This window comes from Sus scrofa, chromosome 9, assembly GCF_054392235.1.
Source record: "Sus scrofa isolate SSC_HxYL_T2T_F1_AM1 chromosome 9, Sscrofa_HxYL_maternal_Yorkshire_Landrace_v2.0, whole genome shotgun sequence".
Classification (NCBI taxonomy): Eukaryota; Metazoa; Chordata; class Mammalia; order Artiodactyla; family Suidae; genus Sus; species Sus scrofa.
The window spans coordinates 70289911-70307232 of NC_139391.1; the positions used below are offsets into that span (position 1 = coordinate 70289911).

Sequence of the window (17322 nt, forward strand, 5' to 3'; positions counted from 1 at the left end):
TTGTAGAATCAACACTGGGGACCCCCCAATCTGGGGAGAGAAAGCAAACCAGGACCCAGAAAAAAGGAATAATGGAAAAGCAGACTATGACTGTGGGTGAATAGATAATTAGTATTGCTTCTTGGGGCTGTTGCTGGTCGTGTCCCGGAGGTAGTTCAAAGTTCAAAACCCACTGGGTAGCAGCAGCTAACATTTCTTGAGCTTGTGCCCCATGCTTCTCTAAGTGCTTTGCTAAGTGCTTTATATAGGAATTGTGTATCAAGTCGTAAAGGCGACTCTCTGGAATAGGTGCTATTATCTGCAATTTTCAGATGAGAAATTCAAAGCTCTAAAGGTCCCCACCTTGTATATGGGGGAACAGCTTTAAACCCAGCCGGTCTTGCTGTACAGCCAGTGCTCTTGAACTTGACCGAGAGAGGCTGTCGTGTTCAGCTGTCCCTACCGGAGACTGATCATTCCTCAAGTCACATGTGCTTTCCTGGATAACCTGAGTATAGTCTTTGGAGTTGAAGGAGGCATGGAGAGGCATTAGCAGACACTTTTTGAAACAGGCATAAGAATCATCTTAGAGAGTTAGGAGAACCAAAACCCTCCTATGATGCCTTCCAGCCAGATAGTCCTCCCTTGGGAGATTTCCTGCATTCTCAACTCTCTTATAGCTGGACTGTTCCTTGGCCACCAGTGCAGTGCCTGGGTAGGTAGGGAATTTTTTTCCTCCACTAACTGGTAGCCTTCACAGTATGCTGTCCAGGTCCAAAGCATGTGCTGTCCTGCGCCGCCTGGTGGTTGTATGGGGAAACATGACGTTTAAAACATGTGATCCAAGTGGTTTATTTCAGCCATTCATTTGCTGACTTTTCATCCACTCCATGGATTTTGAGCGCCTGCTGTGTTTTAGGTACCGTGCTATGCTCTAGGAATAAACAAGACAAGGCACCTTCCCTTACAGTATCTTCCTCTTTATAGAGGGTACAGGCGAGTGGCTTTTGGAGTGAATACAAAGAGACAAGCGCTGTCAGAGGGGTGGTGCGGGAGTTCCCATCATGGCTCATGGGAAACGAATCTGACTAGGATCCATGAGGATACAAGTTCAATCCCTGGCCTCAATCAGGGGGTTAAGGATCCCACACTGCGGTGAGCTGTGGTGTAGGTCAAAGACACGGCTTGGATCTGGCGTTGCTGTGGCTGTGGCGTAGACCAGCGGCTGTAGCTGTGATTTGACCCCTAGCCTGGGAGCTTCCATATGCTGCATGGGTGCGGCCCTAAAAAAGAGGGGGGTGTGAATAGTGTTCCGGAGCACAGACAAGGGGGCACCGAAGTCATACTTGGCAAACTCTAATGAGAGACGGCTGGCGCAAAGAGTGTCCTAGACAAAAGTCAATCAGTGCAGAAGTCAGCACGACAGAGCATTAGGCACTCAGAGACCTGGTGGAAGGCCTGTGTTGACTGGAACACAGCACCCAAGGGTGATATGAAATGACCTTGCAAACAGGGTTGCATCACCCAGGGCTTTGAGCCTTGTCACTTCTGCATCAACTTTTGGGCAGCAGTGCACTAGTGAGTTTGACTAGGGGAGGGGTGTACTTATATTTGCATTTGAGGAGTGAGCAGTCTGGTTATGGATGGAGAATGAGCCAGAGGGGCAAGAGTCGAAGTGCAGCGAGACCCCTTAGGAAGCTCTTGCGGAAATGGGCGTGAACCTGTTACCGGAAAGATGTTACCGGAATCTGGATTCTTGTTCACGGAGCCGAAGAATGAACTTTGAGAACACACAGGCTGCAAGCAAGGAAAGTCTTTATTACAGGAAAGCAAATAGCTCCCAGGACGACTGGGAGCAGGGAGGAAGAATCCCCCCTTTCTATTGTTCTATGGAGGGTTTTATCTCTTAAAGACGGGAGTACCAATGTGGGGTCCAGATATTAGTTCTTTTTCCCATTGGCCTTGCCCAGTTTACCTACATGGAGCCTTGTCCAAATAGGGACTTTAGAGTTAGGGTCTGCTCTAAAGTCTTATGGTCCTTTTGCTCTTCTTTCGCCTAGACTTAGAGTCACCACTCTTTACATTCTTTTGCTATCAATCAGATGTATAGGTCAGGGGGTTAATTCCCACCTTGTCATAAAAGAAATGTGCTTTCGGGCTGTGGAATGGAAATCCTGTGAAATCAGATTGTTATGATCATTATACAACTACAGATGTAAAAAAAAAAAAAAGAAAGAAAGAAATGTGCTTTCAATAGTTAATCTTCCTGTTTGTCTTGATTAGTTTTTACAAATCTAAAACCATGGACATTATCGAAGCCCATGTTCTTACACTAACCACCTGAGTTATGATTCTGCCTCAGAACCATGGTAAGGAGTTCCTATGGGGCGCAGTAGAAAAGAATCCGACCAGGAACCATGAGGTTGCAGGTTCGATCCCTGACCTTGCTCAGTGGGTTAAGGATCCGGCGTTGCCGTGAGCTGTGGTATAGGTCACAGACGCGGCTCCGATCTGGCATTGCTGTGGCTCTGGTGTAGGCCTGCAGCTATAGCTCTGATTCGACCCCTAGCCTGGGAACCTCCATATGCTGGAAGTGTGGCCCTAAAAAGCCAAACAAACAAACAAAAATACGTGGTGAGTGGAGACAGGCAGAGGGAGTCCAGAAATATACATGAGGTTGAGGACTGGTATCGGTCCCAGCTTCCAGGAAAGAAACTACGGAAATCTGAATCAGCATCCTTTAGATTGCCTACATCCTGGCACAAGGATCCCCTGCACCCTCAGTCAGGATATATGGGGGCTGGTGGGCGTGTACCAGCAACGGAGGCTTCACATTGCTGCCAAATGGCTTTAAACAATGTGTCCATTTGATAGGTGGCTTTTAATCCAGCAAAGCTGGAGGAAATGTGGGGAAACTGCCTCCCTCTGCCCTCTTTGCCTTGGCTGCACATTAGGTGGAACAGCAAAGACTCCGTGTTTCAGAGCCTCAGGCAATTTTAAAGCTTTAAATTTAAATACAGCTTTAAAGCTGTATTTGAGTCTCAGCTGGAGGCCCGTCTTGCTCTTCTTGCTCGGGATAAGGGGAAAAGGGTTTGTCTCTCAAGGATCCAGTCCAGACTTCTTGGACAGCCTTTTTTTTTTTTTTTTTTTTTTCGTTTTCGTTTTTACAGCTGCACCTGTGGCATATGGAGGTTCCAAGGCTAGGGATAAATTCTGAGCTGCAGCTGCCAACCTACACCTCAGCCACAGCAACGCAGGATCCCAGCCATGTCTGAGACCAACACCGAAGCTTGCAGCAATGCTGGCTCCTTATCCCACTGAGCGAGGCCAGGGATTGAACCCACATCCTCATAGAGATCCTTCAGGTTCTTAACCCTCTGAGCCACAGTGGGGAACTCTTGGACAGCCATTTTTAAACCTTTCACCTGTGAGCGCTGTAATGATGTCTTGTGCTGAAGGTTGTGAACATGGTGCTGTCATAAGTGTTGCTTATTCAGCCAACCTCCTGGAGCCTCCTGTCATCTCATCATTGCCGTTATCTCTAACGGGACAACTTTAAGGACTACTGCCAAATATTCAGCTGCACAGAGTATTTGCAGAAATCATTCTTTTTTTTTTTTTTTTTTTTTTTTGTCTTTTTGCCTTTTCTAGGGCCACTCCCACGGCATATGGAGGTTCCCAGGCTAGGGGTCAAATCAGAGCTGCAGCTGCCAGCTGACGCCACAGCCACAGCAACATGGGATCTGAGCCTCATCTGTGACCTACGCCACAGCTCATGACAATGCTGGATCCTTAACCCACTGAGAAAGGCCAGGGATCGAACCTGCATCCTCATGGATGCTAGTCAGGATCATTAACCACGATGGGAACTCCTAGAGACATTTTTTGGATTGGGGTCAGGAGTGGGCTCTGCTGGCATCTAGTGGGTGGAGGCCAGGGACACTGCTCAACATCCTACAATACCCGAGACAGTTCTCCAGACAAAGAATTGTTGGGTCCCCAGAGTCAATAGTGCAAGGTTGAGAAACCCTGTATTAGAACATCTGTCTGTGACCACAGGGACCCTTGAGTCCTCAAGGCCCTGTGCGATTGCTAGAGCAAACCATGAATTCAAGAAAAACTCACTTGTCATCGTATTTCTTTCCATAGCTGAGCTCTGTCCAGAAGGCCCAGTTACAGCGGCTGGAGGCAGCAAGACCCCGTGGGCCGGGGAGTGGGGACCGAGGCCCAGTGCCGAGGATGGCCAGGCAGCAGCCACCGCCCTGGGTCCATGCAGCCATCCTCTTCTCCCTGCTCAGCCTCAGCACGGCCATCGAGATCCCTATGGATCGTGAGTCCTGCTCTGTCCTCTTTTATTCCCTTGGTTTGGGGCAGAGGGGTTGGAGGGTCGGGGAGGTCAGGGTGGGCGAGTGAAGACCATTCAAAGAAGGTTGGGTCCAGGGGGAGCAGTGGCTTCTGGATGCAGAGCTGGGTTTCCCTCCAAAGAATCAATGCAGGTCACCTCCTACTTGGGAACATGAGGCCTGAAGTTGCCATGTCATCTCTCAGGGCTGTGGCCGCACTGATGGCTGCCCGGAGCCTGGTGAGCGGGACTAGAGGCAGCAGAGTGTTCAGATGTCTGAGGGTCGCTCGAGAGAGTTCTTCCCTCCATGCCCCTCCCACCGCCCTCCGTGGTCTTGACTTAAGCATCTAAGTAGAGCTTCCGGGGCCCGAGCAGTGCAGACAGCTCTTCTTTGCCTTTCTCCTCTCTCCAGGTCCTCTTGGCTAAAGTGATGAGGAGGACAGATGGCCTGGGGAGGGTTGGGAAGGAGATTATTCTTGCAAAAGACCAGAGCTAAATGAGACATTAAAATAGAGCCCCTTTATAACGTCACTGTAGGAGAGCCAGGCATTGATTCCTTCTGTTTGTTTTCAACTTCCCCATGGTAAAGTTGGAAAGTGAAACCCATGACATCTGTTTCCCATGGTGGTGGTGGCGGGGACCTTATTTGGCCATCGGGATCTTAAAGCACAGCTTACAATGCTGATCTAACAGCCGCCGCATCACCACTAGTCACATCTGTTGTTACCTTCGTAAATGGCCCATTGATGGCAGCCATGCTCTTTAGCCCTGCGTTTGGGCGTGTACCATTTTTGCCCCAATTCTGGCAATTCTGACGCTTCTGCCAGGATTCTTGGCATCCCGGTGCTGTGACGTGGACACACTGGGACTAGATGGGACCCACATGATGCCAACGTTGACTTGGGCTCTCTCCATGTGACAGGTGTCTGGGGAGGGGTGGGGCATGAGAGAGCCTCCCACAAGTCCCCATGGAGCTCTCCAAAGCCAAAGCCACCCCCTGGGGCCTGGAACCAGCACAGCCATGAGAAAAGGAGCCCAGTATCTCTGCTGCCCCTCCCCCACTTCACCAGGAATAGCTTCCCAGAGGAGTGGGTGCTTCTGGATGCAAGAAGGCCAGTAGGAACTTTAAGTTGGACCTGAAGCAAGATGGACAAGGGCCCGCTGCCCTCCTGATGTCCCCAAGTGTGTGTGTGTGTGTGTGTGTGTGTGTGTGTGTACATGCATGCACAGGGAGGAGGGGGAGGGGAGTGATGAAGGGGACTGTTTCCATGGAGACCATCTGCACTGCTGGCTCAAGGATGGTTTCTCATTAACAGTCCCAGGCAGACAATCTAATACGGAGCATGATAAGGCCACGTCCCTGGAGAGGAGGGGGGTGCAGCGGAAATTGGGTTACGAGGAAAGTGCTGAAGGCTCATTTCTCTTCCACCACTTCTCCTCACTCCCTCACCTGTCCCTTTGATCCCTGGGGGCTAGAGGACAAGGGGTTCCTGTAAGGCGAACCTGCAGACAGATGGCTCTGGCATCTGCATTAGGAATCTGGAGATCTAAAGCTCAGTGGCCCCCAGGGCAGGACCTACACCCCCCTGCAGTCAGTGTGTATGGAGTACTGCCCATGGGGCAGAGGGCTGCCAGGACCCTGACCTCCCACCTCAGTGTCCTTAAGGGGGGGCTGAAGGACCCCTTCCCCTGTGTGTTCATGGGAACTCAGGCCCCTGCGTGCTCAGGGTCACACCGCAAAGGTGTGATGGACTCATGGGAAGAACCCAGGTCTCTCGACTTCCCGTCTGGTCTAGAACATGCCGCACCCCTACCTCTGGGAATCCTGCCTCCTTTTAGTTCCTCATGGAACTCATCAGAACAGCAGCTGCCATGTTCTTGATAGAGTGCTAAGTGGCATCTAGGCATCGTCTCTCGCGACTCTCACAGCTAATCCACGAAGGGGGCATTCTCCTTGGCTGACAGATTAGACATCTGAGGTGCAGAGAAAGAAAGCTGTTTTCTGCAGCTCCTAGTGGCAGGGCCAGGATATGCCCTGTGCCCTGAGCTTTGTTGGTGGGAAACTGGTGTTGCGGGCGACTGGGAGCTTCACACATACTCGGCCTCCCTGGGTACAGCAGGCACAGCGACCACAGCGACATCTCCAGAATGACCCTCCAAAAGCTCAACCCTAGACAAGAGCGAGGTGAGCACTTCAGAGCACCCCCACTAGCCGGGGCAGAGACCCCCTCCCCACCGCCTCCAGCCAGGATTTCCCCTCCTTGTGGGCCCCGCATGACAGACGCCTCCCGTGTCTTCCATCTCACCCAGGAAGCCCATCCTTCCATCTCGCCCTGGGCTGAGGCCAGTGGAATGGGCTGGGGAACCATCAGCACGTTCTCCTCTCCTCCTGCGGCTTTATCGAGATGTTATTGACATAGATGTCACTTTAAGGTGTGCAGTGATTTCAGGCACAGACACAGTATAAAATCATCACCATGGTAGGGTTAGTTAACACATCTATCCCCTCACACACTTTTGGTGTGTGTGTCTAAGATCTCTTAACAACTTTCAGGTGTATAGCACAGTATAGTGAATTACAGTGGCCATTACTGTACGTCAGATCCCTAGAACTTATCCATCTCAGAGCTGAAGGTCTATACCCCTTGACCAACATCTCCCAGCTTCCCCCACCCCCAGCCCCTGGCAACCACCATCCTCCTGTCGGTTTCTTTTGAGTTTGACTTTCTGAGATTCTCCATCTAAGTGAGAACATACAGTATTGCTCTTTCTCAGTCTGACTTATTCCACTTGACATAACAACCTCCTGGTCCATTGGTGTTGTCACAAAAGGCAGGAGAGGTCGCTGCACCCCATATTCATGCAGGGTTATTCACTACGGCCAGTGGGAATAACCTCAGATCAGACACTTCTCCCTTCCTCTGTGTCTTGGCTGGGAGGGGCTGAGGGGCTCAGGCCAGATGTTCTCCCGCCTGGTGTGCCCTCCCCTTTGGTGGCAGGGGGCATCGTCTGTGCCTTGAGATGGGGGCGCTGCTTCTGCCCTGGGGAGCTGGGGCACAGCGGGCTTCCTGGAACAGACCCCTTGGGCCGGGTTACAGATACAATCCCTCATTGAACACTCGGCCTCCCACTCCCACTGCTCTGCCAGCGGAGTCACACGCGCTCCCACCCTCTGTACCCCGAGGAGAACAGTGTGACCTTTGAAAAAGCAAAGGGTCACCCCATCCACCAGAGTGATGTTTGCCAAAAAAGTGAGTCTGCTGGCCGCCTGCCTCTCTGTCTCCCTGTCCCCATCAAGGAGCTCGGCATTTTTCTCCTGGGAACCCACAGAGGAGGGCAGTGGTGTAGGAGGGACATTTCCTCCTCACTGTCATCCCAGTAGTGCTGCGGGATGGCCTCACACACACGTGCATGCACACATGCACGCACACACACACACACTCCAAGGGATGGGTACCAGGGGTGGTCGATATCCGAGCCAAGGAAAGAAAAGAGGTTCATGAATAAAGAAATCTTGTAGGAGTTCCCTGGTGGCCTAGTGATTAAGGATTCAGCGTTGTCACTTCTATGGCTGGAGTTCAGTCCCTGGCCTGGGAATTTCCACATGCTATGGGCACGGCCAAAAAGAAAAAAACCTCACAGACTGGACAGGCATCTGCCTCACCCCCTGCAGAGCCCATTGGAAGACTTTCCCTTCCCCTTGGAAGCCAAGAGAGCAAATTCATTTTCCACTCGACATTGTCATCCAGCGAGTTCCATAGAAGGAGGGAATGGCAGGTGGTGTGACATAGGGGAGGAGGGTGTTCACAGGACTAGCTGGGTTGCCCTTGTCCTTAGGCAGTCTGTCTCCTCTGTCTTCTACCTGTGGTGGCATGTCTTTCAGGTTGATCATGTCCCTGTAAAAAATCCCTTGGTAGCAATGGTCGTGACAGCCGATGTCATTACCTCTTGAGGCAGGGGGTTTCTCCATGGGATCTTGGCCTGATCTCATTGTGGGTCTGGGGACAGCATCCTGAGGGTCCCCCAAGCTCTGTCCAAAGTTTCAAGGAGAACAGAGTGCCAGGGCTCCATCTGGCCAGCTCACCTCTCTGGCCAAGGATGGATTTGTAAAAAGAGCTCCCAGCCAGGCAGTGGGAGAGACTGTCCTCATTCCAATGCTGCAACGAACTTGCTGTGTGACCTGAGATGCCCTTGCAAGAATCTGAGATTCCCTTGAAGTTCCCATTGTGGCTCAGTGGTTAACGAATCTGACTAGGAACCATGAGGTTGTGGGTTCGATCCCTGGCCTCGCTCAGTGGATTGAGGATCCGGCGTTGCCATGAGCTGTGGTGTAGGTCGCAGATGCAGCTTGGATCCGGATTTGCTGTGGCTCTGGTGTAGGCTGGTGGCTACAGCTTCGATTCAACCCCTAGCCTGGGAACCTCCATGTGCCACAGGAGCGGCCCTAGAAAAGGCAAAAAGACAAAAAAAAAAAAAAAAAAAAAAAAGAATCTGAGATTCCCTGGGCTGCGTCTAGGGCTCTTTCCATTGCGCCAGCCTTTGACTATATCAAAGAGAGGCTTGAAGCCCATGTAGACAAAGCAGACCCTTTGTCAGACTTAACATCTAGGGCAAAGTCAGAGCCACCAACTGGGTATCAGGAGGTGCCAACTGTGTCTTAAGATGAAGAAACCAGAGACTTGGACTGGTGGCCGGAGGGGTGCCTCAAGGGCCCGTCCTGCTGCTCCTGTCAGTGGCCCCTTCCCCCCACATCCCCCTCTGTGCCCAACCCCACTGGCTCCTTGGAATTACCTTTCTTGGGCCCTGGCAGGAGAAGCATGCTGGCAGGATGAAGATGCTGCAGTGGGGAGCTCCATGGAGGAGGTGTCCAGAAACCATAGATTTCTGCTCTTTCCCTGGATTTTCTCCCCTTTTTGTTTCCTGCCAAGCCTGCCCCAGACAAATGGTAAAGCGGATACGTTTTCTGTTCAGTGCTCAAGCGGGCCACACAAGCCCTGGCTCACTGGAAGAAAACTGTGACCCTTTTCATGAGCCTTACTCTCAAGACTGTCACTTACTGGCAATGTGTGTAGCAGGGCATTTGTCCCTGCCAACCTCCACCTCCCCTCTCTGTCCCTCTCTCTTCTGGCTCCTCTTGCCTCCCTTGGTCCTCTCGTAACTCTGCTTTCTCCAGGCTGCCCCCTCTCTGAGCCCCTAAACTCCTCTTGTATGTCTCACTGTGACCAAGTCAGCTTTAAGGTCACCGTGGCTCACCAGTAGCTTTCCCCCAAGAAGCACTCACAAATTTTAACTAAGCTCTTCTCCCCACAAAGCACATACCCTTTAGAACCTCTAAAACCAGAGTTCCCGTTATGGTTCAGTGTGTTAAGAAACCAAACCAACATAGTGTCCATGAGAATGTGGGCTCGATCCCTGGCCTCGCTCAGTGGGTTAAGGATCTGGCATTGCCACAAGTGGTGGCGTAGGTCTGACGTTTTCGTGACTGTGGCGTAGGCTGGCAGCTGCAGCTCCAATTTGACCCCTAGCTGGGGAACTTCCATATGTGGCAGGTGCGGCTGTAAAAAGGAGAAACACACAAACAAAAAAACCTCTACAACCTTGCTATTCAAAGTGTGGTCCACAGGAGTCCCTGCTGTGGCACAGTGGGTTAAGAATCTGTCTGCAGTGCCTTGGGTCACTGTGGAGACACGGGTTCAGTCCTTAGCCTGGGATCTTCCATATGCTGCAGGTGCAGCCATTGAGAAAAAAAAAAAAAAAAGTGTGGACCAACAGCATCACCTAGCTGCTTGTCAGAAATGTAGAATTTGGAGTTCCCGTTGTGGCTCAGTAGAAATGAACCTGACTAGTATCCATGAGGAGGTGGGTTCAATTCCTGGCCTCTCTTGGTGGGCTAAGGATCCAGCATTGCTGTGAGTTGTGGTGTAGGTCACAGACACAGCTCAGATCCTGCGTTGCTGTGGCTGCGGTGCAGCTCTAATTTGACCCCTAGCTAGGAACTTCCATGTGCCTCACAGGTGGCCCTAAAAAACAAAAAACAAAACAAAGCAAATGCAGAATCTCAGAACCTATCCAGACCTACTGAGTCAGAAGCTGCATTTTGACCAGATCCCCTGGGTGATTCACATGCTTGTCAAAATGTGAGAAGCCCAAACCCTAAACACGCACACACCTGTACACAAGCACATGCATATCTCATGTGAGGGCTAGGGGACATTTGTGTCACCGGTCCCTTTACCCCTTTGTAAAAAGCACAGAAAGGAGTGGCGGGCTCTGCTTTCGGAAGCAGGGTTTCCATAGAAGTACCTTGCTATGTACTTCTGCTGCAAGCAAGCAATGATAATTCATCTGTCCCTCGAGTTTTCCAAAGGATGGCCCAGGAGGAGATGGTGTGGAGAGAACGTGCTTTCAGGTGTGAAAGAGAAAAAGGAGCAGGGAGTTCCCGTCGAATCTAACTAGGAACCATGAGGTTGTGGGTTCGATCCCTGGCCTCGCTCAGTGGGTTAAGGATCCAGCGTTGCAGTGAGCTGTGGTGTAGGCCGAAGACATGGCTTGAATCCCGCGTTGCTGTGGCTCTGGCATAGGCCAGCGGCCCTAAAAAGACAAAAGACAAAAAAAAAAAAAAAAAAGAAGAAGGGGAAGGCGTGAGGCCTGTGGACCTGGCTGGCCTCCCGCCTTCACCCTCTAGCAGTGGTTCAAACCCACTCCTTCCCTGGCCTCCCCCAGTCTCACCCTCACCCCTTGGCCAAGGAGCCCGCTTTCCTCCGGAGTATCTGGAAGTGACAGGTGGCCCCTTCAGAGCCTGGCCTCTACTGAGCAGCATTGCCTCTTCTGATGTGGGGCTTCCCTGAAGATGTCTTCATTTGTCAGCAGCTGGTCTTTCCGCTCGACTGTGAGGTCTGGTCTTGGGAGGAGGCTTCACCGTCTCCCCGGAGCACCTGCTTGGTCTGGCCCCACCCCTGCTTGGCTCTTCCACTGAGCCAGGCCACTGGGAGGAGAGAGCCACACAGAGTGCCCTCCCCAGGCCCGCCTCCCCCTCCCCCTGCATGCTGGGGCCTGAGGCCACCTGGGTGGTCAGTCATGTCCCGTAACCAATAACCGATGTCTTCTTTTCTCCCCCTCACAATGCTAACCCATCGGAACTAACAGCAAGCATTCAGAATGAGCGTAAGTCCCCAGTGCCTGTCTGCACTTGTGCCTCTGGGAGGTTGGAGGGCAGCAAGAAGGGGCGGGAGACAGGGGGTCTAGTGGCTCCTCCACCCTGCCAGGGGGTCTGCTTGACACAGAGCCCTGTAGTGAGGTCCCTACCACAGGGGAGGGAAGAGGCTCACCCGAGCATCCCATTGATGGGAAAGGCAGAGAAGCAAGGCTGCTGCTCCCCCAGCCTCCAGGGGAGAACTTTGGAGCTGAGGACTACAAGCCAGAAGAACGGGCTCCTTGGCTGAAGACAAGTGCCTGGGAAGGTCCCTGGGAACTAAAATGTCTTTCAGCTCCTTTCTCACCACAGTTTGGCCAGCTGCTGACCCTCCAGGGATCACTAGATTCATGGCCATTTGGTTCTGGAAATTGAGCTACTTTGGGTTCTTTTATTCATTCAACAAACATTTATCAAGAACTCCTGTATGCGAGGCATTGGAATATAAGACTGGGTAAAACAAAAGCCTGGCCTTAAGTTTCTCATAAAGATACTATAAGATCTTGGAGTTCCTGTCATGGCTCAGCAGTTAACAAACCCAACTAGCATCCATGAGGACGCAGGTTCGATTCCTGGCCTCACCCAGTGGGTTAAGGATCTAGTGTTGCCGTGAGCTATGGTGTAGGTCACAGATGCGACTCAGATCATGCATTGCTGTGGCTCTGACATAGGCCAGAAGCTACAGCTCTGATTCAACCCCTAGCCTGGGAACTTCCATATGCCGCAGGTGTGGCCCTAAAGAGACAAAAAGACAAAAAAAAAAAAAAAAAAAAAAAAAAAAAAAAAAAAAAAAAGCTCTTAAAGGAATTCTTCTTATGCTTAGTCTTTAACACCCCCTTCCTGCCACCCTGTTAAAGGAGCTGGGTCTCTAGAACGGGGCACTCTTCACCCCCTGCTTGCCTGCTTGTCTGTGTGGCCCCTGAAGCTGTGAATTTTGGCCTTTCCCCAAGTCGGGGACCCGGGCAGGTCCCTGCAGCCCTGACTGTCCACTGTGTGCTGTTGCAGTGTCCCAGCCCCCGACCATCACCAAGCAGTCGGTGAAGGACCACATCGTGGATCCCCGTGATAACATCTTGATCGAGTGTGAAGCAAAGGGGAACCCTGCCCCCAGGTGAGTGCATGGCAGGTAAAATCCAAGCTGGGTGCAGGGAAAGGGGCCCTCGAAGAGTGTTTAAATTGTCCTCTTCCCCCAAGGCTGATGATAGTTGCGGCAGTTTTCAAATTAAATATATCCATTCAAAAAATGTCCATCATGGGAGTTCCCATTGTGGCTCAGTGGGTCAAGAACCTGACACAGTGTCCCTGAGGATCCGGTTCCATCCTGGCCTTGCTCAGTGGGTTAAGGTTCCGGCATTGCCTCAAGCTATGGTGTAGATGGAAGATGCGGCTTGGATCCTGAGTTACTGTGGCTGTGGTGTAGGCCTAGGCTGGCAGCTCCGATTTGACTCCCAGTCCAGGAACGTCCATATGCCTCGGGTGCGGCCCTAAGAAGAAAACAAAAAGAAAAGCAAAAAAGGTGCATCAGGCATCCACTAGGCAGAAGGTACAATTTGGGTAAATAGGAAATTTAGCTGATGAGGAAACTAGGGGCCAGAAACCTTAACTGGCTTAAGGTCACACCAAAAAGCCAGGACCAGATATGAAGGGTTCCGACTTTGAATATAACATTCTTCCTGCTGCCTGTGTTCCCATCATCCACCCCACGCTTAGCTTGTAGGAAGTTCTTCTTCCTAGCTAACTTGAGTCTTTCTGTCTGAGCTGGTCTCTGCTTATTCATGTGCACCTCAGGATCACATGAGCTGCAGGTCTGCTGTAACAGGCTCTGTGTTAGATCTTGTTCCTCTCATTGTTCAACCACCACTGTCTTTCGGGGAAGGACCCATGGCCTTGGGAAAGGAAGCGAAATGGAGGCGCCGAGAGGTGAAATGCTCAATCCCAGGGCTCCGATGCCCCAGGCTAGGTTCATTTCTCACTAGTGATAAGCATGGGTGAGGAGGATGAGCTGCCCATCCACCACCTGCAAAGCAGCATCCACAGGTCGGCGCTTTCAGGCGCTTCATGCTGGATGCAGACCCAGACGGGACAGGACCCCATGTAGGGTGTGTCTGTCAGCAGGAGAAATGAGGCAGGGTGGAGCCTCAGGTGTGTGGTCCCCCACTTCTGCCTCCCACCCCGAGTGTGCCTGAGATGGTCGAGCCCAGAGCTGTGAGCCTAGGAACAAGCAGGACCTCTCTTGCCCATGATCACGGGTCACGCAGGGCATCGGTGATCTTGCTCCTTAGGTTTGCTCTTTCTCCCATAGTCTTTTGCGGGGACAATGACTCTGACACTAAGCGGCCAATGCTGCTCCTACCTCTTTTAAGATTAGGTCCTGGGGGAAGTTCCTGTTGCAGCGCAGTGGAAACGAACCCGACTAGTATCCATGAGGGTGTGGGTTCGATCCCTGGTCTTGCTCAGTGAGTCAAGGATCCGGCATTGCTGTGAGCTGTGGTGTAGGTGGTAGACGCGGCTCTGATCTGGCGTTGCTGTGGCTGTGGCGTAGGTTGGCAACTGTAGCTCCGATTCGCCCCCTAGCCTGGGAACCTCCATATGCCGCAGGTACATTAAAAAAAAAAAAAAAAAAAAAAAAATAGGTCCTGGGCAGCTGCAGATAGCACGTTCCCCCCCCTCTCCAGGCACACACCTCCCCTTCCCTGGGGAAGCAGAGAGATGTTCCAGTGTCTTCACCCCAGGGCTCAGTTTTATTAAGGCTGCTTTTCCTTTCATAGCTGTTCCTCCTGGGCCATAATGTATAGCCGTGGTTTTATAATCTACATCCACTGGTCAGGAACGTAGAAAACCTGGGCCATTTCGCTTTGGCTTTAAGGAATAAGGACACAGAAGGGGCAGAGCTGGCCCCCTGCTGTGTTTGGGTTGGGTTGGGTTGGGTATAGGAATTTGGGTTTGCATTCCTGGTGGGAGGTAGGTGGGGAATGCTTGGGGGTGGAAGGAGCAGCTGACTCTGGATTTTAAAAAATCAAAATCCCTGCCTACTCCTCCCGAAGAGCACAATCCCCCCAGGCTCCTTGGTGTCTGTCCCTTAGAGCCATGACTCCCAGCCTGGGTTGGGTAAAACTGCTTATATCAGCTGCCTGCTCCAAAGATTCACCTGGGTGGGACCCAGGACTTGGCATTTTATCAGGCATCCTGGCAGGTTCTGCTGCTCAGCCAGAGCTGGGCCCCATCAGCCTGGAGCGGTGGTTGTGGGCCTGAGTCAGAGACTGTGGGCCTGAGTCAGAGACTGGGGTCCTGAGATGCTAGCCTGGAGCTCAAGGTCTGGAGCCGCAACCCTACTACTCTTCATTGTCCCTGACCGCCTCCTCCCATGAACCACCCCCCAATGTTGTCCACAGCTTCCACTGGACTCGCAACAGCAGGTTCTTCAACATCGCCAAGGACCCCCGGGTGTCGATGAGGAGGAGGTCTGGGACCCTGGTGATCGACTTCCGCAGCGGCGGGCGGCCAGAGGAATATGAGGGGGAGTACCAGTGCTTCGCCCGCAACAAATTCGGCACAGCCCTGTCCAATAGGATCCGCCTGCAGGTGTCCAGTGAGTGCGTGGGGCGGGGCCAGGATGCCCTGCTCCCGGGCCAATGGAGGGTGGATCCAGAAGGGATGACCCCCCCCTCTTGACTCCGTGCATGTCCTGCTGGCTGTTCTGCTTCTGAATAGAGTGCAACCCCCTCCCCCAACTCAAAAAGATTTCTGGGAAAGGACGCTTCCAAACCAGTCTTGAACACCTTCACTAGCCACTCTGGGCACAGGGCGGGGAAGAAGAGGAGCCTTTAAAAATGTACATGCTGTACAGCAGAAAAAAAAAATTTGTATTGGGGAAATAACTATTAAAAATAATAATAATAAAACATTCCTAGATGCAAAAAAAAAAAAAAGATGTGCAGCCGTTCAGACAAAAGGCCTTGCTTCTCCCGCCCTTCAAGGGCTGTGCCTCACTTGGTCTCACAGGCCCTGTCCTGTTCTTGAGTCCCCATTGTTCTCCCATTTCCTCTTCTCTTTGCCCTCCTTGCCTGCCAGCCTATAGCCCTGCTCCTTACCCCAGCCCAGCCATCACCCTCACTGCATCCTCCTTGGTCTGTTTCTCCCCAGAATCCCCCCTGTGGCCCAAGGAAAACCTAGACCCTGTCGTGGTTCAAGAAGGTGCTCCTTTGACGCTCCAGTGCAACCCTCCACCCGGACTTCCATCCCCAGTCATCTTCTGGATGAGCAGCTGTAAGTCTTGGGGACCTGGTGTTTTATTTCTGTATTAATCTTAGGGGGCATTCCATGGGGAGGGGTCTTCCCAGGGCTAGAAGACCTTGACTCGTGAGAAGTAGATAGGAGGTGGCCATGTGACTGAGAGCAGCGGCTTTGCAGAAAGAGGTTGCTGGGGCTCACTTTTTAGCCCAGCTGCTCTTAGCTGTGTGACCTTGAGCCAGGTTGCTTGACTTCTCTGGGCCTCAGTTTACACTTCTGGAAAAAAATAGAGCTGATAATTGTACTTATCTAATAGAATTATTGTAAGGATAAATGAGTTAATACCTCCAAAGGGCTTATAACAGGGCCAGACACACAGCAAGTGCCTGGTATATTTGTGATGATAAAGAAAAGAAAGAGCAAAAGGAATGGGACTTGGAGAGAAACTGGTTTTCAGTCGGCCAACGGAAGGCAGGTTGAGACCAAGTCTGCTCTTTTAATCTTTGGTCCATCTGGATTTCCTCTGATTCCCTCTTCTTGGAGGATGGGAGATTTGAGAATGAAACTTTTGATGGAGTGATGGGGAGACTGGGTGTTTGGAGCAGGGGGACAGAGTACCATCCTTCAGAGCTTGTCCTGGCTCGGTCTTGGACAGAGGCTCACTTCACTGCCCTGAACCACTGTTTCTTGCTGTGTTTTCAATCAAAATAAGGGGGGGCAATGCATTATGAAGATGGATAGAGGACTGCTTGCTGCCTGAGCATCTCCCTGGCTTCCTTCCTCCCTCATTTCCGGAATGCCTCCTGTCCCCTTCTTCTCTGCCTATCCATCCACCCATCAATCTTTGGTTCCCCCTCCCTGCCTTTCACCCATCTTCTGTCTGTCTCTGAATTCTTATTAATCTGCTTCTAAAGGAGGCTGCTTTCATTTGTTTGGTGAGGTGAGGAGGGCTTTGTGCTCCATCGTTGTCCCTCCCTTGTCTCGTCATTTGTGGGGAGAGTGGCCTGGCCACAGGTTGGAGGGTTGGTGTGTTAGCCAACAGTTCGGACTCTTCTCTCTCAAGCCCCGCATGACACTTATCACCAATCTGTGTCTGTGCTACATCCCGAGCAAATCTCATGACCTTCCTCTTTCCTTCTTCTCTGCCATCTCCCCAGCATGACCACCATCAACTTTCCCCTGGTTTACAATAATCATCCATACCTGGCCTCCCTGGGGGTTTTTTGGGGGGTTTTTTTGTTTTTGCTTGTTTAGGGTCACACCTGCAGCATATGGACATTCCCAGGCAAAGGGTTGAATCAGAGCTACAGCTGCCAGCCTGTGCCACAACCACAGCAACACCAGATCTGAGCCGTGTCTGTGACCTTGCATGGAAGCTCACAGCAATGCTGGATCCTTAACCCACTGAGTGAGGCCAAGGATTGAACCTGCATCCTCATGGATACTAGCTGGGTTTGTTTCCTCTGAGCCACAACAGGAACTCCCCCTGTTCTCTCTATAAAAGTAAATCTGATTCATTCATTCATATGCTCAAAGTCCTTCATTTCCTCCTCGTCACCTCTGATAAAGTCCAGAGTCC

At 51.7% G+C, this 17322-nt stretch overlaps 1 protein-coding gene across 50 annotated transcripts in view; it reads left to right on the forward strand.

Moving 5' to 3' along the window:
• Positions 1-17322, forward strand: part of NFASC (neurofascin) — a 212422-nt gene that overhangs the window by 121795 nt on the left and 73305 nt on the right. For 30 of the 50 annotated variants that reach the window (XM_084976690.1, XM_084976717.1, XM_084976695.1 and 27 more), the window contains 4 exons: positions 4129-4309; positions 12519-12624; positions 14906-15102; positions 15657-15779. In XM_084976690.1, the coding sequence (XP_084832816.1) occupies positions 4129-4309; positions 12519-12624; positions 14906-15102; positions 15657-15779 (607 nt within the window). Of the gene's footprint in view, positions 1-4128; positions 4310-11467; positions 11486-12518; positions 12625-14905; positions 15103-15656; positions 15780-17322 lie in introns of all 50 variants that reach the window. The other 20 variants (XM_084976689.1, XM_084976706.1, XM_084976701.1 and 17 more) reach the window with 1 other exon arrangement.